Source organism: Empidonax traillii, unplaced genomic scaffold (assembly GCF_003031625.1).
Source record: "Empidonax traillii isolate 1590-97213 ecotype Southwest subspecies unplaced genomic scaffold, ASM303162v1 scaffold286:size1162393, whole genome shotgun sequence".
Taxonomy (NCBI): domain Eukaryota; kingdom Metazoa; phylum Chordata; class Aves; order Passeriformes; family Tyrannidae; genus Empidonax; species Empidonax traillii.
In genome coordinates, this window is record NW_020955479.1 from 922160 (window position 1) to 946817 (window position 24658).

Genomic DNA, 24658 nt, shown 5'->3' on the forward strand with positions numbered 1-24658 from the left:
GTTGAAGCACATCTCATTTTGAGTCTAGGTAATCACTGGGGTTTTACGGGTGATGATACAAGAGCTGCCAGTTTTCATTACACTTTTCCAGGCACTGCTGAGTCCTTCCCTGTCTCCGTGTCCCCAGTGGTGGGGGATCAGCGAGGGGCCAAGGTGACCTGAGCTGGAACATACAGTAGATTTTTGGGTCAAAACACAAAAGACACACATCTCTCCACCAGAAATCCTCCACGGCCACATTACAGCACCCAGTGTCCTCCTGCCATGAAGGATTGAGGTGGCAGAGCCTCCTCTGAGTTTGAACAAGCCCCCCCACACACAGCCACAGTCTCCCTCACTGCCTGGGGACCAGCAACTCATCCCAGCAGGGTTATTCCTCAGCACAACGAACAAGTGAGTCTGAGCGGGGGTACAGATGAACATCAGGCATCAATTTGTCAAAGGATAAAGGCTTTATTTATTAAAATAGTAATTCTTCTTCTCTCTGTGAGGCAGAACACCTGCAGAGCTGGATGTGTTGTGGCAATGAGTAACCGAGTTCTGGGACTGCAGCTGGTCACAGGGGTCAGCAACGCTGATGAAAATATGCTGAATATTTTCACTGTGGCTCCAAGAGTCAGGGCTGAAGGGGTCTCTGCTCCACAGCCCCGTTGGATGCTGCATCCAGGTCGTGCTCCTCTGCATCCCTGGTGATGTCTATAAAGACCTGCAACATGGCACAGAGGAAACAACCCCATCATTGCCAAGGACTGACAGTTTTTGTGCTGGTCACGGGTTATTTCTTCCCTTTATACAGGCAATTTCTAGCCTGGAACTCCCACATCGTCATACCTGTTGCAAAGTGTTCAGTGACAAGCTGTACTCCTCAAGCCTGAAATTCTGTTTAACTGCAGGGGGGTGGAGAAAGAATCCTTAAAACCCAAATCCATATAAACAATTTGAAAGCCGTCTCCTTACTCAATTGATTGTTTCCTTTTACCTGCTTCTAGCTTGGAGAAAGACCGAGACAGGGGTAGTGCATCAGCCACTGGTATCTTGTAGATAAGCAAGGAAGAGGTCCTGAAAAGGCAATAAAAACAAATTAATTCATAATTTTGTGACTCGGCATCAAAGTTTGGGTAAATTGCTGAGCAAGGTCAGTGGGAGCAACAGAGAATCCCAGCACAAATACAGGCTGGTGTGCAGCCCACAGGCCACTCACCTTTCTTGCCGAGCCGCGCAGGGGAACAGGCTCAGAATTTCGGCGTGGAGAGCATCACCTTTCTCCGGGTCTGACATCTTAATTTCTAGGTGGTAACTTGTGCCAAACTTACTTTTGAGATCCTCAGGGGAACCAATGTACCTGCAGAGGAGGGAAAACACTGCTCAAAGCACCATAACCAGCAAATAAAGCATCCCCTCATTCAGCAGCTGAGACGCACGGAAACTGCGTGTTACACGCCCGCCACAATCCAAACCAGTATTTTCTCTTAGATTAAGAAGGATTAAAAAAAAAAAAAAAAAAAGCCAGCAAACCCAAACAAGCCCCCTCAGGCGTCACCCTGGTGCTGGGTGTGACCCAGTGCCCACCGTAGGCGCCCCGACACCAGGATGGCCACGCGGTCACACATCGCCGCCGCCTCCAGGGACTGCGTGCTCAGGATGGCTGCTCGCTCCTTGCTTTTCATGGAGCTCTGGATCAGCTTCCTGGGGACAGAGGGATCACAGTTACTTCCCGGGACGAGCCAGAGGAAACCTGGTTTATGTCTCCCTTCCTAAAAGCAGCTGAAATTAGAAAGTCATTAGAAAGTGGATGACTATTCGAAAGACTTCCGCTATCTCGCTTGAAGGTGAGGTGGATGCCGATGTCAGTGTTCCAGTTTGTCACGGCAGCCTCCCCCCAGATTCTACACTAAAGCAAACACAAGGGCTGAATGACTAAAGGAAGAAATACCTATAATTTTTTTTCTTTTTCTCTGAAGAAAACAGGCATTTAGGCCCTTTTTGTCACGCTCACCACATGCGGCGCTGCCCTTTCGGGTCCATTCCCACGGATGGCTCATCCCAAAGCATCACTGTCGGATCCCCCAGGATGCTCAGAGCAAAGCACACCTGAAATGGCAACAACAGGAGGTCAGGGCTGCTTTACTTTACCTGCAAAACTGGTGAGTTGTCCTGATATATCTTAATCCTCATGAATCTTTTCGAAGCTGAAGCTCTTGATTCCAAACGCAGGAGGAACAGGGATTAAAAAAAAACCCAAACAAACCACACATCAGGTGTTCTCAGTTAACATTTTAATCTCTCAAAATCAGATTTCCCCAAAACTCCTAAGCCTGCCAGAGATGAGAAAGTGCTTTTCCATCCCATTTACTGGCAGATGCACGTGGTGGGGCATGAAGAGGTGATTACCTTGTAAATCCAATTTGTGGTTAGCTCTTATTAAACACACAGTGTGGGAGAGGGGGGTGGAAAGAGGAGGGAGGAACCTGCCAGGCTTGAGTCCAAAGCCATTGATGAAAATAAATGATGGCAGGAACCCACTCAGCTGAAGGTTTTCTGTCCAAGGAAGAGCAAGCAGGGTTTGCTCAGGCAGCAAAGATGAAGGTAACACGTACCTTTCTGGCTTCTCCAGCAGATAACCTCCTGGCTGGGGTCTTGAAATGCTTCAGGAGGTCCAAGGCCTTGCCTATGCTGCGGGCAATGGAAAGGGAAAATGCCAAAATGACCAACTTGGTGTGCAAACACTGTGATCAGGGGAGCTGAGGAACCAGACATACCTGTCTTGGCTGACTACACATATCACCTTGGGTTACCTGGTGATTTTACTCCTAACTTGGATGGTAAATGAAGGAATTTTTGCAGGAATTCAAGGCATTAAGTGCAGCTAATGAGATAAATGAGTTCCTCATATAACTGGCCATGAACTGGAGCAACTTTAATTTTTTCCTGAAGTTTTCTAGATAAACTTGGGCTAAAATCTTCCTTGACAAGAGACTGAGAACAGTATGAAGTAGCAGGCCTTATCAGGAGATCTCATTTCTCCAAAGTAAAGAGGCATCGAAGGCTCTGTCTCTGAGTTGGAAGGGACCCACAAGGACCATTGAGATCCCCTCCTGGCCCAGCACAGGACCATCCCCAAGACTCACCCCAAATGCTCCTTGAGCTATGTCAGGCTTGGTGCTGTGACCACCAAGCAGGTTTATTATCAGGAAAAACCTTTCCCTGCCCTATAGAATCGTAGGGTGGCTTGGGCTGGGAGGGACCCTGCCTCTGGAGGGAGGAAGACCCCAAAGCTGAGGTCATTTGGCTTCATACCAGCTGATGGTAAGAGCTGCATCTTCTTTCCTCATCCCTCTCACGGCAGCAAATGCCTCCAGGTGCTGGAGCACCGTCAGGTCTGGCCAGAGCGGGTCCTGCTGAGGGCAACAGCCCAGGCAGCCCAGGCTGCCCTGCCCTGGGGACAGGGAGGCTGCATCGTGGTCCCTGAGCAGCACCTGCACAAACACAGCAACACACACAGAGCTGGGGGCGTGGCAGTCATAGAATCACAGAATGGTTTGGCTTGGAAGGCACCTTAAAAGCTCATCTCATTCCAAGCCCCTGCCACGGGCAGGGACATCTTCCACCAGCCCAGGTTGCTCCAAGCCCTGGCTGAGCCAAACAGCAGCCAGATGAGCAGCCAGCAGACACCGGTGAGTGGTCACCCTGGGGCTGCCCAGAAAGCTTCACGGATGGGGTGATCCCGCTCCATCTGCCATGAAACTTTGTTAGTAGTACCAACACGAGACTCCCTTTTCCTAGTAATGCTTTTCTGTTTCCAACATTCAGTCCCAAATCTGTAACAGCAATGGCATTTCCCCTCCCCCGGCACATGCCATTAATCATTCTGCACATAATTAATTGATGGATTGTTACTGGCCCAACACTGTCCACATTCGTTTTCAATTTCCTGGTTTTGCAAGGCTGTTTATGGAGAGCGTTATTTTTATTTTGGTGGTTTTTTTTTTTTTTTTTACATGGGAACATTTCCTTCAGGGCTTGGGAAATTTCACAATGGGTTTCCAATGCCCCCCAAGATTTTCTGTAGCTCAGATCCTTAAATCTGCAACATTGACTTTCATGAAAACCAGGATGTGCTTGAAGTAAATCAACACTTTCCTCTCACTTCTGTAAATATCCAGAGTATATAAATTGTACATAAATGTCCATAAATTCCTTGACTGAAGGGCTGTGTTGCTGACTTGCCTTATCACATCCCTAATTTATAAAGGCATCAAGGTCACCTCCAAAGGAACCACCTACCTCCCCAGCAGTCACTGTTACTTCTCCAGAAATCATGTTGATAGTTGTGCTTTTTCCAGCTCCACTGGGTCCTAACAGACCTAATACTTCTCCTGAAACAAATATGCAAGAACTGTTAATAATAATTACTCTTAGTAAGACCTTCTTCCATCTGTGCTGGGCAATATCTAAATGTACAGTATGGGAAGGGGTTGTTCATTAATTTATCCCCTATAAATTAAAACTCGGAGTGCAGGAGCCTGGGATGTTGGGTCTGGTTGCCCACAAGAAAACTGTGACAAAAATATTTCTCCATACGTGACCTTCACAGTAATTTCTGTTATAGTGAGTGCAGCCAAATACTTGAACCTTTTTTAACACTAAAAGAGAGGTTTTTGACAGCAAGTTTCTTCTGTTTCTTGAAGATGGAAGTGGCTTTCTTGACTTCATATTCCTTGCGCAAACTGTTGACAACGACGGCAGATTCCTGTGAAAAGACGGAGAGGGAAATAAAAACTCTCCTCCTGTCCCATGGGACAGCTGGGCTGTTCTTACCATTAAGTGTGACTCTCTAAAAAGAGAAGATTTCTCAAATAAAAATACAGGAAAGAGAGCAACAGGGAAAAAAAAACTTAAAAAAAATGGAAAATAAGCAGAATGGGAATAAAAATAATAGCGTCAGCTAAACTCCTTCTGGTGCCAGGGTGGCCACGGGCTGGGTGGTGAGATCAGGTCACGACACCTGAGTGCACGAGCTTGGGAAGCAGAGATGAAGGTAAAGTAGCTGAGGAAGCAACCTGAAGATGGAGAATGAAAAGGGAAAGGAGGCAGAAGGTTGGACTCACCTCGTCCTGCTGCAGGGAGACCATCGCGCTCCGCACCCGCTCCCTCTCCGCCTGCACTTCTGGGGGCTCCTCCCCGGGGTGGTCCCTGTTCTGTTGGGCGATCACTCTCCTCTGCTGGATCCTACAAGTGGAGGAAGAGAGGTGGCATCACTGGGAGTCACCTCCAAGAAGGCTGCAAGTGTTTCCAAGTTTGGTCCCGGGGCAGCGCCAAGGCAGCCACTGCAAAAATCATTTGAACTCAGGGGGCTCATAAAACATCCTGAGCTGGAAGGGAATTCACAGGGATCACTGGGCTGTTCCACAGACAGTGTTTGCTCAAACATTTGTTCGTGGGAGAGACACTAAACCCCACTGGCATCCTTGAGAAAATAAAGGCCAAGTTTAGCTTTTCCTTCATCCGTAACCATTCACTGGTTCCTGCTTCACACACACCAGTGATCCGTTCAAGGAGGATTAAAATACACACAGCTGGTTTTCAAAGCGACTTGGGCACCTAACCCAGAGCCACAAGATCACAGAATATTCTGAGTTGGAAGGGACCCACAAGGACCATCAGCTCAACCCAGCTGGGTCACATTTGTTAATGCTTGAAAATCCAGTATTTTCCACAAATCTTCTCCCACATGACTTAGGTGGTCAGTCTCTTGTTGGTGGTGAGAGAGAAGCAGAAGAGCAGGTAGCAGATGACCAGCCTGATGAAGCTTTAGGGGAAGTCTCCATCCTACCAGGAGCAATACTGACATGTTTGAAAAGGAGTTAAAATGCTGTGTTTTGATTTGTAACTATAAGTTTTCCAGCTGCAGTGAAATGTCCTGAAACCTCAACTATGAACCTTAATAAGAAAAAAAGCTTAAATCACAGTTTTTATCCTCTCAAGGACACTGTAGTTCAACTGATCTTCTATTGCAACTCACTGGGTGGGAATTTGCCACCAAACACATGCAGGGAATCTCCAGTAAGTTAAGTTGCAAATGGCAATGGCCCAAAAGAGTTAAAAATTCCTCCCCCTTGTCCTTCGTTTCCTCCCCTTCAGATAAACTGGTTAAAACTAAAAAAACACAACCTTTATCCACATTTTGCAAAGCTTAAGTTCCCTCCTCCCCTCCTCCTGCTGTCAGGGGTGAGCCAGGAGCAGCACCAAGCAGACTGGGGTAATTCTGGCTCACAAGGAACCCCTGGGACACACCTGAAGACGGGATCAAATCTCGCAACTCCTTCTCCATATCTCATCTCCAAAAAGCGCAGGAGGAGAGCAAAGATCACACAGTGGAGGTATGGCTGAAAAAACCCAGAAATTAATTAGGTTTGTATGGAGACAAGGCAACAACACACTTGATTAATATTAATTTTAGGGGGGTGCAGGAACCTCTCTCATTTATTTCAGTTAAAAGGTTTTAAAGGGGAAGAAGTTAAATTGATGCTTCCCATGCATTTCCATCTGACATGCAGATCTTCTGCAAAAGCCCTGAATTCCTTCTGCATTCCTTTAGCCCAGAAAATCTGCACCTTAACAGATCCTACAGGATGGGGGATCACATCATTCTGCTGTAGAAGCAGCATAAAACTGATCAGTTGATTAATAATATCTCTCCCTTATACATGAGCTCCACTTCACACCCCGCTTCCCTCCTCAGTTTTTATGCACAGATGGTGCAGCATCCAGGGGCCACATGAGGCACAAGCCCACGATTCCTCGGATGTGCCTCCCCTGCCAACCCTTAGAGCAAAACTTTGACCACAAAACCCGTGGTTTATTTATGGGGAGAGCTGTACAAGCCCAGTGCCAGTCCACTGCATCACAACAGCCACCCTTTCCAAAGCAACCACCTTCCAGTTGTTCCTTACCACGAAGACAGACATGTAGATGTGATTCCAGGAGTGAAGTTCGTCGTTGCTAAAAGCTGTGAAGTGCTACAAGAACAAGATGTCAGTGAATTAGGAAAATTCCTTGGCACGGTGTGTCTGAGTGCAGGGTCGGAGCAAGTGTGGGAGGTTTTCTTAGCTTTTCTTTAGGATGGGATAAAGCAGATTTGAGCTGTACTTTGGTGCTACCAAAATACAGCCATAAATATCCCTATCAAACAAAGGATTAACAACTCAAATCTTGGCTCCTTCTCTCACTCCTCAGACCTTTTCTTCTCCCGCTGTCTTTCCTCACTCTCTCTTTTGGGCACTTTTTGAGACAGGGAACTTGAAAAGTGCCTCTTGCTTTGCCAGTTTGCACCATTAGGACCATTATGGAATTTAGCAGGGTGTGTTTTACTTACTGGTGCAGAGAACATCATCCAGCCCAGGGGTGGAAACACAGGAATCAAAGTGCAGGTGTAGTAAAGTGGTTCATTGTAGTCACTGATGATATAGACAGCATAATTCACCTGGAATAACGCAGGAAAAAGGATTTCCAGTATCAATGTGTTGTTGCTAAAAAGCGGCCTCTTTGTCACTGATTTGGGTTATTCTGCTGCATGGTGATATGTCTGAAATGAAGCCTCGAGTGGCAAGACATGTAAACCAAACATTTCAGAGCGAAGCTGCTCTTCACTTACCAGAATGAAGATTAAAGACCAAACGTAACGATTGCTTCGGCCCCTGCGAAGCTTGAAGGCAATTAAATAGGTGAGGAGGACAAGAGATACTCCATAACCAATGATGCAAATGATCTGGGGAGAGAGAGAGAACAACATCAGTGATAAGGAGGGCATGAGGGCATGTGGGACCCGCCTGGAGCAGGTCAATAATCAAATAATTAAAGCCCGAGCTCGCTGCGGGGTGAGGGAGGGGGATTTGTGTCTGCCTGTTTTCCTGCATGCAAAGAGCTCACCAGGAGCAGGATGGGGATGGTCTGCAAGGGGAAGGTGCGGCTGGAGGCCACCAAAAGCCCGAACATGAGGCACATCAGGGCCCAGAAGAGCGGGACGTCCACCAGGGCCTGCCCACACCAGTATGCCGAGGGGAAGAGCCCCGAGAGCCGCAGCTGGGAGCGAGCCTGGAGCTGCAAGCGGGAACAGGGAGTTAGAAGAGTCCAAAACACCATTCCTGCTCCTCCTCCTTCTCTGTTCCCTTGCTCCTCCCTTCCCTGGCTGAGCCTTCCCCTCCTTCCCAAGCACTTGCAATTCGTAGTTCTACTATTGTTTAAAACCACATTATTACTAAAAAGAAAAAAAAATTAAATCATTCTGATCTCAAAATCCTTATTAGCATCCAAGTTATTCTGAGCCACAGCTGATTCCCTGGGATGCAGGGAAATGCACTTTGGTACAACACCGTGCTTGTGTGGTTGTATTTCTTCTAACATCCTAGCTAGAAATCATAGAATCACAGAACGGTTTGGATTGGAAGGGACCTGAAAGCCCACCTTGTTTCACCCCCTACCATGGGCAGGGGCACCTCCCACCAGCCCAGGTTGCTCCAAGCCCTGTCCAGCCTGGTCTTGGACACTTCCAGGGATTCAGGGGCAGCCACAGCTTTTCTGGGCAACCTGTGCTATGGCATCACCACCAGTAACTGGTCTCCAGAGATACTGAATTTATGTTCACTTCTTGTGTAAGACCATCTACAGCTCGTGCTCTTTACCTTGTAATCCTCCATGCTGCTCACTGCCAAGAGGGGAGGCAAACCAGCAGCCAAAATCAGCAGGTAGCTGAGACAGTTGAAAAAAATATAGTTCTTTATATCTGGGCTTTGTGTCTGTGAAGAGAAATTCAGAGTCACCCAAAATCAACAGCTACCCACAGAAAATCTGGCTCATAGGATGGTTGAACATGCAAGTGAGCAAGAACACTAATGATAAACCATTTGTGGGTTAGAAGAGAAAACAAGGCAAATAATTAAAAAAAAAAAAAAAAAGATGTTTGGCATCTTTGAATTTTCAAAAAGTATTTGAATAACTAAATTGTTGAGGAAAGAGACCAGCTTTTTGATTCTGATTCCTGCAAAATGGATGTTGGAGAAAGGTGGGGTTTGCAAGCATCACTTGACCATATTCATCATCATAGAATGGGTTGGAAGGAACGTTAGAGCTCATCACATTCCACCCCCTGTCATGGGCAGGGACACCTTCCACCAGCCCAGGTTGCTCCAAGCCCTGTCCAACCTGGCCTTGGGCACTTCCAGCAGCCACAGCTGCTCTGGGCAACCTGTGCCAGTGTCCCACCACCCTCACAGGGAGGAATTTCTTCCTAATATCCATTCTAAACCTGATCTCTGCCAGTTTGAAGCCAATCCCCCTTATTCTGTCACTCCAGGCTCTTGTAAATACACTCACCCTGTAAAAGAGCTCGCTCCAGAGGCGGATGCGCTCGGAGCAGTTGAAGAGCCTCAGGAGGCTGTTGCTGATGATGTTCACTAGCACAGGGTAGCAGTTGACGGGTTCTACACTGCACATGACCGTGAACTGGTAGCTCTGAGGATGTGAGAGCAAAAGATGTCACCTTCGCGCCCTTGAGAAGCGTGAGCAGCACTTGAATAACATTAAATATCATTTAATAGGTCAAAAAAATAAAAATCCTCCCTTTTCTGATGTGTTTATTTCTCTGTACCTCGTTTAAACACTTTTCAGAGGATCCTGCTGGTGTACAGGATGAAAGAAGGAAAAAAAAAACAATCCCTCACCTTGCCTTCCAGGGATACTTTTATAGCTCCATTATAATGTGGAAGGCTTGTGATGTTCTTCTCAGGAGTTATTTCTGGGGTTATGTTTTGAGTCTTCAAAGCAGCAATGAAATCCTCTATTTCCGATCCTGAAATCAAGTTCAAGAACAGAAATCAGAGTACTTAGGGTTTTTTACTTTAAATATAAACAGTTTCATACAAACAAGTTCCTACTTGCAAAGTAGGGGATGTTAAAAAAAAAAACCCAAACACTGAGATTCTAAGCAAACATGTATTTGCTATATTTTTTTTTCTATTTTAATTAAACTGGTTAAACACAATGTGTGTTTCCATTCTTAGCTTATTAATTGCCTTTTTTATTATTTTATTTTGCCTGGTTCATTACTCTTTCACGTATCATCTACTCAGTTATCATCGCTAAAAATGGATTTGCTTTTTGCTCAAAAAAAACCCACCTCCCAAAGCCACAGATATATAAAGGAATGTACAGAGTAAGGCAAGGTTGGTCTGTCAACTATAAAAAGATTCAGGTTGGTGCAGATAGTGAGTCAGCATCACATGTTCTTCTTTACCTGTGTCATTGAGGATGAGAAGGTTTGAGGACTTATCTTGAATTTTCTCCTTAGTGGGAAGAAAATATGGACTAGCTGTGATTTCCCAGCTGCTGGAGCTGTACCACAGTTGAATGAGAATTAAAATCATCAGCAGTGGAAGCATGAATGTTCCAAACAACAACAATCTAGGTGGAAAAACAGACCACGAGTGAGTCCAGGGGAACTCCAACTTAACAGATACTGTGATTTGTGGGGAAACTTAAAACTTAAGGAATTCAGAGCTCTACCAGTAAGTTCAGGCTGCCCTTATTAACACAGCTTTTAAACATTTTCCACCTGATCCTCTGCTTCCAAACATCTCCAGCATATTGAAGCCACTCCAGGGAATGATCAAATCCCTTGGAAAGCACCGAGCCAGCACAGGGGCTGCAGGGCAGGTGAGAGCTCCTGTACTTACACGGCCCTGAGGAACTTCCCGTCGTGCTGCAGTTTCAGGAGGCGAATTCTCATCACAGCACGCACTTGCTGCCTCCAGAGCCCCATCCCATTCCCTGCCAGGATCCCCTGTTTGGGAAACCCCGGGAGGGTTTGGTCCCTCTCCTCCAGGTCTCCATCTCCTGTGGGTTAGAGATGCCATTATCCACCAAGAGCCTTCACAGGACACATTTTAACCACAATCAACGAGTTCTGAACAGAGGAATGCTTTGGGTTTTTTAAGTCAGAGAAGGAATAAGGGCAGAGAAAAAGGGTCCTAATTAATCCAGAATATAAATTATATTGGTGACTGCAGTCTGGCTGAGCCTGGGCTTTCAACATCACCCTTCCAACATCAGCCATCATCCTTCAATTCTTGTGCTTAAAAGCCTGTGGGAAGTCAAGACCGAATCATCCAGACTTCCCCAAGAAGATATTCTTCACTAAAGGAAAGTGGGATACAACTGCTACTCCAGACCTACCAAAGTTCACAGTTAACAGAAACTCATTAGGTGTTCAATTAAAACATCTGGACATGTGGGACCTTAACAATATCACGTGCAAATTGGAGTCAGTGCTTTACCTTCTCGATCGACGGCTTCCTCACCCTCCAGCTTCAGGAAAACATCTTCCAGGGTTGTCCTGGTGACCTCATAATTGACAACCCCCTGCAAAAGGCTGCTCTCGAGGTGGCTGAACAGATCTGCACAGCAGGAACAACCAGACTCAGCCCAGTGGCCAAGGCTGGTGCCAAGCACAAACTCAATATTGGTGGGATTAAAGTTGGATGTTCCAGCATTCACATCATTAATCTCCATAACTTAAAAATCATCATAGAATTATCGTGCTCTTTAGAGGCAAGTAGTGGGAAATTCAGAGTTTTTGATTAACATGGGCCATCCTGAAAACAGAGGAGACTCGGTGGATCTTAGTTTGGAGATTAGTTGGTGGATTTTCTTTTGCTCATCTGCATTATTAACATTAACATGTGCACTGGAGTCTTCCTGTAACACTGATGTTTATGCAGCTCCCCAATCCCACACAGTATGGACCAAGGGAATAGAGTCACTCCCTTCACAGCAACTTTGCTTTCTGCTTTTCCCACCACTTGGTTTCCCTTTGAAACCCTGGCATAGTGACAGGTTTTCTTACCTGGGAAGCTGTCAGTGTTTTCCAGGGGCAGCATGTAACACAGCTCATCCCTCTTCTTCCCTTTGAGCACAGCATCAGGGCTGTACTGTCTGACCAGGGATGAGATCAGCTCTGGGTCACACAGGTCATTTATGTGCATCCTGTTTGTGTTAAAAAACCATTGTTATAACGTTAAATGAGGGAGGGAAAAAAATGTGTGCGTCATCTGCTTCAAATCCAAAGCCAGGGAAACCTTCAGAACTGGGCAGCATTTCAGTGGGAATTTTTATAGCTGTCTGCAGTGCCCCTGGTTTTGCCATGCATGCAAAAAACAGCTGAGGTTGGGAATAATGATCCTGGCCAGTACTGCTAAAGCAAGAACACAGAAATTAGGATCCAAAGGAAAACAATTTCACATTAAAGCTGTTGCACCTCACTTTGGCCCCCTTTCAGCTGCAAAGGAGGTTGCAAAGTCGTTTTAGCTACCTGCTTAGGGCTTTCAGGATTGGGTTCCAAAGAAAAGCAGCTTGTTGTCCAATGCAGGGTATTTTTGGTACCCTCAAAAGTCTTTTAAAATGGATAGTTGGGATTCCTATTGCTCTGTATAGAAACTGTACAGAAACACAGACTCTACAAGAAAACACTCATGAGAACTAGAAGTTGTTGTGGTTTTTTTTTTTCCAGAAAGAATAATGACCGAAAGGAAAGGATTTACCTTAAGTGGTAGCCAATTCCCCATTTTCTCTTCAAGTACAGGGATGAGCCAACACTCTGTAATCTCCCATTAGAGAGGAAAGCTTTCCGATCTGAGGAGGTATGAAAACAAAGGATTTAGGGGGATTTACAAGAGTGCAGTAGAGTGACCTCACCCTGCTCCTTCTGAACTCAACAGACATGTTAATAAACACACTGAGAGGAGTAAAACCAGGCCAGTGCTGAAGGTCTTTTTTCCTTTTAAACTGCTGCCTTTCTCCTAAATATCAAGGTTACCCTTTTAATTGTGAATTCTTCTGGGCTTGTGGAGAATTTCCCACACAGCATGGGAATAACAAGGAAAGATATTAATTCAAACAGTAGCACTAATGTCTGTGGGTGCTGTTAGTGACATATCCAGACAACATGGAAGTGCTTTATCCTGAGGAAGAGCACGAGCAAGGTCTTGGAGGGACACATCAAACCCACAGAGTGCAAATCTGGGCTCACCAGCGTGAACATCAGCCTCCTCCATGGACTGGGTGGTGAAGAGTGTGACGTGTCCAGCCCGGCGCTCCTTCAGGAGGCTCCACACGTGGTGCCTGGAGCAGGGATCCAGCCCAGCCGTTGGCTCGTCCAAAAGCAACACCTGCAAAGGCCAACCGGATCAGAACCCTGTTCCCATGGCTCAGTTCCACGTTGACATCACCTCAGTTCACTCTTTTGATGGTCTCACTCAGAGAATGAGAAATGCATCCTCAAATATCAGCCGTTTTTACTGCTCTTTCTCCTGTTACAGTATTACCGCTCTTTTAATTAAAAATGTGGTTCTCACTGAACTAGATTCCTCCATCCTTCCTAGTAGGTCAGTAGCCTTGGAATACCAGGGGAAAATTACAGCTGTCTCTGTGCCAGGTCAAAGTGCAAAGCTGTGTGCTAAAACAGTACACACTGAGTGTGTATAAATCAGGTCCCTACCTGGGGGTTCCCTAAAATTGCAATTCCAAGAGACAACTTTCTTTTTTGGCTCCCACTCAGAGCATCAGCATAAACATTCTGAAGGTCGATGAGGTCCAACATCACGAGGACTTTCTGCACCTTGGTGAGACACGAAGACAAGAGTCAGACCTCCAAAGAACTTTTTAAATACATAAAGAGCTACACACAGTACAGGAGAGAACAACTTCAAGATTTCAAGCTTATCTGCTTTACAAGGCTTTGTTCTCAGAGTTAAATACTGCAGATCCAAGTTCTAACTCCCAGCATGAGGATAAGGAAGAACTGAAAAAGCACTTCACCCCTAAATTAGGGTTGTTCTCGTTTCCACGGAACCAGATGCTGGTGATGATTTTTCATAAATAAAGCCCAACCTGCCCAAGATGCCAGAAAAGAGAAGTCAGGGGCTGACAAGCACATACCAACCTCTTGCTCTACTTCCTTCTGCTCAATCCCCTTGATGGGGGCAAAAGTTTGCAGGTTTTCCTTCACTGTCAAGGCTTCAAAGTGCAAATTAAGTTGGGGGCAAACCCCAACCATTGCCTGAATTCCTTCCCTGTCCAGTACCTCAGAAACGTTGTAGTTGTATATCGTTGCAGAACCTGCACAGAGGAATGAAGGAAACAAATTTCATCCTGTTTCCCAGTTATAAGGAGAAAACAGAGTGGTTTGTGTTCACACCTTTGACAATAATCCCAGCACCGCGGATGTTTCTCAAGTGATAAAATAAAAACTAAAATTATTTTTAAAAAAGCAAAACAACTGTGTGGTCCAAAGCTTTAATACCCCTCAAAAGTATTTCAGAGCACCAGATCTCTCCCTTGAGAATAAAAAAACAGATTTCCCACAGGTGTTCTTCCTTGGAAAACATCAGGCCATCCAGATGGAGAAACAACCTGCTTACACACGTGAGCGTATCCATAAAGAGCACATCGTCCCTGGAGCTCGTGTGGAAGGAGAAATTTGCACTGGAACAACCCAGCATGAGGGAATTTTTTTTATTTGTTTTATTTTTTTTTGCATAATTCCCCCTTCCATTTGAAAGAAACAAACAATTTCTTGTCTTGAGCATTCAGGTCCATGATCTTACCTTCAGAAGGCTTGGTAAATCCACTGAGCACATTTAAAAGAGCAGTTTTCCCAGCCCCACTTTGGCCAAGCAACGCAGTGATCTGGCCTTCATATATATTTAAGGACAAACCTGGAAGAGAAACAGAAGATTAGGATGGAAGGTTGTGAGAGGTTTGTGGAACTTGTTCCCAGAGCTTGTTGCCACGAGTGAAGGAGTGACATTTCTTTTGGAGCTGAGGGGCAAAACCACAGATCCAAAAGCACAGGTTGGTTCTTCAAAAGCTGGGACTGAGCCTTGCAAGGAACCTCCTGTCAAGTCTTAATTGAATTGAGGGAACAAGTGTATTAACTTCAACACAGGAGATTTCAAGAGTGACTTCAAAGCAGCCAGACTTTACTGCCTCATTTTCTTTTTTTAGAAAAATACTTGATTTGTCTTTCTGTGGGTTGTTTGGGTTGGGTTCGTTGGGTTTTTTACTCAATATAGACATTTGGGACCGTATTGATATTTTTAATATTTTTCATATTTTTCTCTTTTTATATTTTCACTTGGAGTTCCTGTTGAACAAAGGCATTTAAAAAATACCCCACAACTATGCTGTGATCATGTCAACTATTTGCATTGGCAAGTGTTTGGAGAGCCCAGCTCAAGCAGAGACAGCAGATTTGTCTACAGCCAGGGACCAAAAATCCCCAAGTTTTGTTTTCCCAAAATAGCTTACATTTTGAAAGGGAGGTTTGAGAGGGGATTTTTAGAGTGGTGGAAAAAAACACACAGCTTTTAAGGAGATTTTTGCTGTTGCAAAAAGTAATAAGCAGTGATTTTCCTGGAGGGAAAAGGGAGATAACAAACAAGCTGGTAGAAATTTGCCAGTAATTTACCCCAGCAGAAATAACCATTGCACAATGTAATTCAACTGTACCAGAGGCAGAATTCAGTACATCCAGTGCATTTCAAAACACTTTGAGTTCTTACCGAGTGAAAAAATGAATAAAAGAATTACACAATCTCTTCTTACCCTTTAAAGCTTCAGTGCTCTTGCCCTTCTTCTCATATATCTTTTTAATGTTGTTTAGTCTAAAGGAAAGGTAAGGAGGCCGTTACAATGGAATCTCACAATCTGGGCACGTTCCCTCAAAATAACCCTTGAAACCTATTAGAAGGATATTTCCCAGCTCCTCCCCAAGCTGGTCCTGCTCATTCTGAAGGAATCACTTCATGCAATTCATTTCTTGTACCTCTAAAGCAGAATTAGCAACTGTACTTTTTTAAAAGTTGATTAAAAGGTTTCCAAGCCCAACTCAGGGAACACTCAGTGAATGAAGCAGGAGGCCCCGGGGAATGAGATAACATGTGGTTATTTAATTAAAAGTGATGACTTAGCTATTAATTCGGCAGATTTATGATTGTTTTCTGGTAACAAGCAAGAGGCAGCATCAGCAAAAAAGCCCAAGTAGCCCTGGAAGGATGTGCACAGAAGGATTTTATTCACTACACTCCATCAGCTTTGTGCTTAAAGATCACAGAATATGCTGAGTTGGAAGGGACCCACAAGGATCATCAAGTCCAACTCAGCCCTGCACAGGATGATGGTGAAGGGGGACAGAGTCACTGCTGATGCTCTGCAGAGAGGAAAATGTAGGGCAGCGAGTTTGGGTCTGGCTTGGAGGATTCACCTCGTCCGATAAATGTTCAAGTCCAGCTCTGGAGCAGAACGAAACCCTGAACAAGCCCTCCCTTTCACACGTTTGCCATTTACTTTATCTCTCTATATAACATGGCTCAGTCTAACATTCACAGTGTAGCGTGACTGTACTCTCTAGAGTCAACTATTGCACGTAGGGGTGTATTTTCCATGCCTACAGGAGTCCTCACCTGATTGCTTCCTTCCCATGGAAGCCCGGGGGCATGGGCTCGGTGTTACCGCTGAGAACGGGGTCGTGGTTGCTCTCGCTGCCAGCTCTCACCCCCACGTACCCACTGCTGGGCTTGAACCAGTAGGAGGGCCTCAGGAAGAAGGCAGGAGGATATGGGACCCCATACTTGCCTAATTCAGAGACAGAGAAGGGGAAATATCAGCCCCAAACCTTCCAGCCGTCTCTTCCTCGACAGCTGCAGGATGCAGGCTCTCAGAAGAGTAAAATAATTGATAAGTTCTGCTATTTAAGTTGTCCACTCATTCGTATCTGTAAATGCAGGTGGAGAATAATCACAGCAAAGACCCCATTTGCAAACCCTTTGGTCCAAAAATACCAGCTCAAGTCCTGCAGCATCCTTCCAAACCCAGTGGTCAGGGCTGTGGGAGCAGGATCTCACCGCAGGGTTTAAGCCTGTTTTTGAGGCAGGACCCAACAAAGCGGTTCCACCCACCCAGATTCTGGGCAAACAGGATTCTTCCCAACCATTTACTTCCTGAGAAATGCAGTAAATCCCATTTTCATCCCCTGATATAACATCTGTCAAGGCTGTTAAGACACCCTTCCACAACCTGACCAGCGCGCTACCAGGACACCTTTTTTGTAGCTCCACGTGGGTTACAGTCTTCTCTCACCCCACCACCCCTTTGGTAGCTTCCCCCCCAAACAAGGGGAGAGAATTAGAGAAGAAAATGCAAGGAAATCTGCATTTTTTTTTCCCCCTCTCATGTTTCCACTCACCAGGTGAAACCTTATCAAAGTAGATGGCCAGTAGGAAATACAAGACACTGTCAAGGCTCAGGGTGAGGTAGAGCTTATAGAAAGGGTACAGTTCGGGGTTAGCTGCTGGTCCATGTTTCTCTAATTTTACCATCTAGGGGGAAAAAAAACAAGCACAAGTTAGAAGTGTCAGATAGTACCACGTGCAGCCTCCTGCTGTGTCATCACAACCACTTTCACTGAAAAGCCGAGCCCGCTCAGGGTCACGACGCTGTTTCCAAGGAGGCAAGGGCTTTTGTTGTGACCACGAGCACCAGAAACGCTTCAGTAGGCTGAATTCAAAGCCGTGGAGAAGTTACTACACCAGCAGAGTGACGCACGTGGTGTTGGGTGCCCACCACACGCATCCCCCCGCTGCAGTGACCTACAGAGATTTCAAATTACTGCATACACAGAGGCAGCAAAATGCACAGAGCAGCTGACTGTCCAACAGTCTTTGTTACAGCTTAGGATGGACTTTTTAGGAGTCAGATTTTCCAAGGATTTGGAGCAGAGGGATTGCTGTGGGCTGAACTTGAGTGGTGCCACTGACTTTCCTCTGGACCTACCGTTGCCAGGCCGGAGGTGAAGGCAAAAGGACTGCAGAGACTCAAAATCCATCCTGCAGACGGTGGCAGAAAGTCAAACAGTGTCAAAAAGCCCACCGACCCAAAGAGGACGTGAAGGAGAAATCCCACAAAACTGGCAATATTTGGCTGCTTTAACAACGAGCTGATCATGAAAGTGAAGTGAATCTGCAGCAGAGAAAACCAGGAGTTAGCAGGGTGTGTTTCTGCTGGCAATTGAAAAAAACAAAACAATGTGAAAATAGGAGCAAAATTAGAGATCCAGCTGAGTTTCAGTTGCCACCTACAGATGCACATGGCACATCACAAGATTTGCATCGTTTAGCAGACAGTTCTGAGAGTTAGGGCAGGCTTGTAGGGACAGATAAATCACTCCCAGCCTGGTGTTTGCACCTATTTTTACTCTGACTTCAAGTCAGAATCTCTCAAAATGTAATGGGAGTGATATATTTAGATATTATATTAAAATATAGATAAAATGTAAATTTTTAGGCATACAAAATATAGAATATGTAGATATATACAAAGATATAAATTGTAACAATAAATTCCAGTAGTGAGAAGTTTTTGTTACATTCTCATAGGAAACCAGAAAAAAAAGTTGCATAATTTAGGAAGACAAAAGCAGACTTACAGAGGCCGTGCCATAAAAGAAATAAAAAAAATATAGTTCTAAAAAGCTCTGGTGGTTCAAAGCTTCTGTCAGCGTGATCAGTGCCAGCGGAATGGCTGATATTGAGATGTACACAGTGTACAGCAAACTCCAGGACAACCTGCAAGGGAAGGCACAGTTATTTTTGGCCCTGAAACTACACACTCTTTAATTCAAACACTTCACAATTTCAGTATATTTGCAGCTTCCAGAGTGGAAGTGCACATTCTACACACGTCAGATAATGTAAGGCCTGCAATCACACAGTTAATTTCTGCCAGACTTACCAGAAGGCAACGTCCTGCAAACCCATTGCTCCCATCAATACCTTGAGCTTCTTCTTCTCCCTCAGAACTCTCACTGATAAAAAGTACATGAATGGGGAGTAGCACAAAATGGCACAAAAAATGAACAGGACATAATCCAGTCTGAACACAGGTTTCAGCCGGGGTGATTTCAGATGAACCCCAGAAATGGACTTCATTTCTTTCCAGACAGAATGGTTGGTTTTCATCTAAAGAAAAGAAACCAGGCATTAATTTCATTTCTGCAACAAAAGAGCCAACATCAGAACAAACAGGTTTTTCTGAGCATTAAAACTATTAGTTTTTTCAATATGGTTATGTTTATAAAGGGCAAGTAACAAATATTTAGCATCTTTTTGTACTGCCTTGTAAAAAACACTAACCCTGCCTTGAGCCTTGAGAATGTTCTGCCATTCTTTGAACTTCTGAGTCACACCACGTATTTAAGAAGTTAATGATCACAGAAAATCACAGGATCATAGAATCCCAGAATGGTTTGGGTTGGAAGGGACCTTAAAGTTCATCTCATTTCAATCCCATGCTATGGGAAGGGACACCTTCCACTAGACCAGGTTGCTCCAAGCTCTGTCCAGCCTGGCCTTGGACACTTCCAGGGATGGGAAAATGATCTGGTTTGGTGGGGAGGTGGTTTTAGTTTTTTGGGGGGGAGGGGGTTGCTGTTTGCTTTTGATTTGTGCTGGTTTTTTTGTTTGTTGGTTTGTGATTTTGGTTGGTTGGTGGTTTTTTTTTGTTTTGTTTGTTTGTTTTGGGTTTTTTTGTTGTTGTTGTTGTTTTGGTTTGGTTTTTAAAGTTTACAGACACCTCCGCAAAGAACAGAAAGCATGTTTTCCAGGTGGTCACTTACTTCTATGAGTGCTGCATCAATGCTGGACTGCACTGAGAGGAAACCCCCGTACCAGTACAAAGGAACTTTGCAGTAATTTTCTGAATAATCCCAGCAGGATTCTGTTGGGGAAAGAAATAAAAAAAAAAAAATTATTACATTTCCATATGTATGTGTGTATAAATATTTACATATAATGTGTGAGGTTGAAAATGTCTTTTACCCAAGAGTCAGGAAATCAAGATTTAGTTTTACTCAACCTTTTATGTTTTAATGTGAAGACAGGCTGGGAGAGCTGGGGCTGTTCAGCCTGGAGAAGAGAAGGTTGTGTGTCTGAAGGGGCTACAAGGAATCCAGAGAGGGACTGTTCATCAGGAACTGGAGTGACAGGACAAAGGGGATTGAGTTCAAACTGGAAGAGGGGAAATTTAGGTTAGGTATTGGGAAGAAATTCTTCCCTGTGAGGTTGGTCAGGCCCTGGCACAGGTTGCCCAGAGGAGCTGTGGTTGCCCCTGGATCCCTGGAAGTGTCCAAGGCCAGGTTGGATGGGACAAAGTTGGACCTGGGCTAGCGAAAGGTGTCCCTGCCCACAGCAGGGGGTGGAATCGGACAGCTTCTGAGCTCCCCTCCAACCCAAACCATTCCATGATTCTGTGACATGGATTCAGCACAGAGATCCCACCAAACAGCTTTTAATGTAAAATCAGATTCTATGGTTTCATTTGGTTTGTTACCGATGTGGTCAAAGGCATCATTTGGAAACACAGTTTTGCTGATTTGAAATCTGAGGCTGTAGGAGAAGTCATCCTTAAAGACAACACCAACAACTTCATCCTCCAAAATTCCTTTTGCTTCCATTTTTTCCTCATTTTCCATCTCTTCTATTATTACACCTGTCATTAAAATAAATAAATAATGTCTAAAAACGTAAATAAATAAACCCATCACAGCTAAAGCTCTGATTAGTCAGGCAATAATATGAAAATGGGCATCACTACAGTTTGCACCCTCAAAAAATCAGGTTGGCCAAAGGTTTTTCCTCCCACCCCCCAGGGCCGGTTCAGACACAGCAGATGGAACAAGGATTTAAGAGCAGCATTTACCCCTCAGCACCGAATCCGAGGCCACCCTGCCCATTATCCTCCTGGTGCCGTTGGTCACAGGTGTGTACAGGAGCGTCAGCCCCGTAGCGTTGAAGGCTGGGTCGTCCAGCTGCCCCAGGGCTTTGTAGGGGAACTCTGTCCTCGGGTTGTACCAGATCATATCCGCCGTTTCCCGGAGCGTGAAGAGGAAAACCGCCGTCGTCACCCACTCCTGCAGGGAAGGAAGGAAAGGCAGAGGTTGAGCTGCAGCCCACGGACTGGGAAGGCTCTTCCAGGCCCCTCCTCAGCCCAGCTCCTCCGACTGGGAGCGAGGGAGAGCCGTTCCACAGGTGTGGAGAGATCTGAAAACGCCAGGAACGCTTCCAGGGGAATAAAGATGTTGTTTTCTTAGCGCCGGAGCCAGGGAGGTCTGCTGGCCGTTTTACACCGTAGATCATGAATCGGACACTGTGTTCCCTTTTGTCCGGCGCGGGGTGGGAGCAGCAACCAAAAGCAACAATCCAGCTTGGCCACAGGGCCGTGTTGCGCCGGGGTATTCCAGTGTCACGGGAAGAAGTGCAACTGCTGACGTTTCCCAGGGAACCTCGCTGCCAGCTGAGGCTTCTCATGTCCCCTTGCATAAAAAAAACAACGCAATGCAAAAACACTTTGTAGTGGAAATCCTGATCTCCCTTTGGAAGGACCGGCACTTGCCTGAAAACTTTGAGTCTTCATCCTCCACACCAGAAGAACGTTTTTCCATTGGAGAGCACGGGTTTGCTGAGATAGTTTTGAGGCTTTCTTGAATATCCCCTGCATTTTTCCAGCTGAGATGAGAAAGAGAAGGATATAATTAAGAATCAAACAGGTCACTGGAAGTTAATATATTTACCTGCGTAAAGAGCACTTCAGGGGAAGCCAGTAACATGCCAAAGGTTGAGAAGCTGTCTCCATTTTAGAGTTTGGACAACCAAGGTGAAGTTCAAAGGAAATAGCCCAAGATCATGCAAGGGAACACAGAGCTGGGTCTGACTCAGCTGCCTCTTCCACGTGCAGAGATTCATCCTTCTTCATCTTTGTAGATGAGGCAACTGTTCACTTTCTACATTTCACTGTAGAAGGAGCAAATTGTTCTGGTTTCACCCAAATGGTGATGAACTTTGGCTCTAGCATAGCCAGAGCTGGTCAGCATTAGAACACCCATGTGTTCCTTCATATCTTCCTAAATACTGAGCAGGGAGCATTTATTAGGGGATACTTTTACGGGGGATATTTATTTCAGCTCCAAGTTTAACTCCCTGCACAAGAACAGCAGCGAGTTCAGAGTGACAGCTTTCACCCCCTTCCCAGGAGGAGAGCAGGGGAGGGAACCTCCCAGCATGTTTTTGTATTTTAATCCTTTCAAACGGCCTGAAACCCCAAATCAAAGCAACCTCAAATGCACAGTGCTCTATTCCCCTTGGACATCACTTCCTGATTTCACAGGTTGGGCAGCTGGAGTTAATAAATGGTTCTACTACTCTGTTCCCTTCCCTGCTTGTTTTTGGAAGAATTACATATTTGCCTGCTCGGAGTGCAGTGGATCCAGAATCCCTGTTTATCCTCTGACTGTTATCACAGGGCTTGTCTCCTGGTGCTCTCCTTTCTCCTGTGCTTCCCCACCCTGGCCTGCAGTGAAGGTTAAAGGCAAATAGGAAGGGATTTCTAGGAAATGTTACCTTTTTTTGCCCAGGTCTGGATTTCAGGCGCTGTGAACTGAAATCAGGATATCTGGGCAGTAAACAAAGGCTCATGGAAAACATGATGGTCTTGTAAAAACTGCACAGAACCTCTACAAGCACGACAAGCACTTCATTTAAAAAATGATGGAGCGGACCTAAAACTTTTTAGAAAATTCCAACTTAAGTTTCCACCAGTTTTAATTTATTTTTTTCCTGTGGAGCGAGAAGCAAATACCACTGGAAGCCAAATATGAAGCCAGGAATTCAAACAAGTGATGCTGCCCAGAAAAGCTGCATGAACATAATCAGGAGGAATTTAACTTTTGGTCAGATACCTAATAAATACTAGATATTATTAACTTTTAATTAGATATTTAATTAAGCCATTAGATAATGACCAAAAAGGTAAAGCAAGAGATAATCCTCTGCAAGACCTGAGGTACAAAACCTCATGCTCAGAAGACAAAATAAACCCATCAGGAGTTTATCTGGAGGCAGCAGTGTTTGAGAAGCTCTAAACCAGTTCAGAGCATCCCCTGTAAAACTGGGTGTCTCTGGAAGTGTTTGCCTCCTGAGAACTCATTAAACACACCCAAACTTCTTGCTCTCCAGGAACTCCCTGCCCAGGTGTTGCAGTAACTTCCACTGAGTCCTGTGCTCTCCCAAAGGTTGTCCCGGACAGGTACATCCCATATAACCCCTTCCTTTATTCACCAACTAGGGGAATTCCTATTTGGCACCTCCTCAGACTTATTTCCCTCTAATAAAAAATTAACTTGTTGCGATCTGGTTGAAGGTGTCCCTGCTCATTGCAGGGGGGGTGGACTAGATGTGATTATATTATATTATATTATATTATATATTATATATTATATGAGTTGATGATTCTAACTCCTAAAATCTCTGGGAGCACAGTCAGCAGCCTCTCCATGCTGGCTACGAAGGAAGCAATGAACGCTGCATCTCCCACTTCCCAGAGGAGTCACAGGTTTTCCAGGAGCCAAGGATTAATCCCTGCACGTGGGGAGTGCAGAGGTGAATGTGCTCTTTTCTGTACCCTTCTGTTTAGCAGTGATTGCAGTTACTTTGTTTGCATCTGGCCCCCTGATAACGGCAGGACAGATTTGCACTGACTCCACTCCTCAACACACAAACTTTAAAACAAGTTGTTTTCCTACTCCCAACTTGAAAATAACAACTCCAAGCCTGCCCTTTATCAAAGTTCAACGCTTTAACTCTTACTGAGAAGTGAAACTTGGTGGGTTTTTTTGTTTTGTTTTGTTTTTTTTTTTTTCATTTAGTAATATCAGCAAAGAAGAAGGAGGAGAGTGGAGGGAGTGATAATCATCTGGGAAGACCCAGTGATCAATCTGCAGCTCTTCACCTGCAGCCAAAAGTACATCCGTGGTGAGAATCAAAATTCACGCACACCCAGAAAAGCTGGATAGTTTTGCTCCTTTGCCTCTTAAACATTTTGCTGTGAAGCTTAAAATTTGTCAGAGAACGTGAGCTGGAAGGTGCAGCTCCCCTGCACTCAGTGTAACACTGAATTAAACAATCAGGAAAAAAAAATTGATCACCCAACAGAAGCCCTGCATGAAAACGCCCCAAGGAGAATATTTCTATTTCTAAATCAATTTTCCCTTAAAAAAATAATAATAAAAAAAAGAGAAATATGAGACTCCTTACCTGATACTGTGTTTTCCATCAGGACTAGGTGCCCCCCAGCTCTGAGGTGTCCGAGCTCCTGGTCCCTTTGCAGCCCCGGCGAGGGCTCAGCGCCGTAGCCCAGCCCGATGGCCATGCCCCTCTCCAGACGTCACAGCCCCATCCCAGGGGTGTGAACGCTCCCAAAACTTCTGGAGTGATGACCCAGCCATGAAGCAATCCCTACAACCTGCTGGCCCGGAGCCTGGAGATGTTTACACACCAGAGTTTGCAGGATTTAATACAACTCGTGCGTCGTGTGCGATACAGCAGCAGCGTTTCCACCAGGCAGGAGAGTTGGGGTGAACAGGAGCTCCTGAGTGCTGGCAAAGCCACCTCCTCACTGCCCCAGCTTCTCCAGAGAGAAAATTCTGCTGCTTTCTCCCCATCTTGCTCAAAGCCTGACTCAGCAAACGCTCCTTCCTCTGCCGAGGTGAATCCTGCGT

At 45.3% G+C, this 24658-nt stretch overlaps 1 protein-coding gene across 1 annotated transcript; it reads right to left on the reverse strand.

The window, feature by feature from the left end:
• Positions 1 to 486: 486 nt before the first annotated feature.
• On the reverse strand, positions 487 to 24628 carry LOC114060689 (ATP-binding cassette sub-family A member 10-like). Its single transcript, XM_027890389.1, has 39 exons — positions 24195 to 24628; positions 21499 to 21611; positions 20806 to 21016; positions 20437 to 20595; positions 19724 to 19824; positions 18841 to 19067; positions 18536 to 18674; positions 17884 to 18069; positions 17297 to 17429; positions 16515 to 16686; positions 15658 to 15716; positions 14658 to 14768; positions 13994 to 14169; positions 13550 to 13669; positions 13082 to 13220; positions 12594 to 12684; positions 11900 to 12039; positions 11331 to 11450; positions 10731 to 10890; positions 10292 to 10458; positions 9720 to 9847; positions 9371 to 9510; positions 8682 to 8793; positions 7930 to 8100; positions 7655 to 7768; positions 7376 to 7483; positions 6954 to 7019; positions 6295 to 6386; positions 5109 to 5229; positions 4633 to 4750; positions 4285 to 4376; positions 3298 to 3476; positions 2598 to 2673; positions 1997 to 2091; positions 1570 to 1686; positions 1202 to 1342; positions 980 to 1059; positions 832 to 887; positions 487 to 706 (listed from the first exon to the last, which is right to left on the reverse strand). Exons 1-39 carry the CDS (start codon positions 24307 to 24309, stop codon positions 617 to 619), a joined length of 4935 nt encoding a protein of 1644 aa, XP_027746190.1. The 5' UTR covers positions 24310 to 24628; the 3' UTR covers positions 487 to 616.
• Positions 24629 to 24658: the final 30 nt, after the last annotated feature.

Coding starts and splice junctions, on each gene's coding strand:
- LOC114060689 (XM_027890389.1), bottom strand. CDS start 24,309: ATGGCCATCGGGCTGGGCTACGGCGCTGAGCCCTCGCCGGGGCTGCAA. Junction 18,675..18,840: donor TTGCAGGACGTTGCCTTCTG/GTAAGTCTGGCA, acceptor CTTCCCTTGCAG/GTTGTCCTGGAGTTTGCTGT. Junction 8,794..9,370: donor AGCGAGCTCTTTTACAGGGT/GAGTGTATTTAC, acceptor CTCTTCACAGAC/ACAAAGCCCAGATATAAAGA.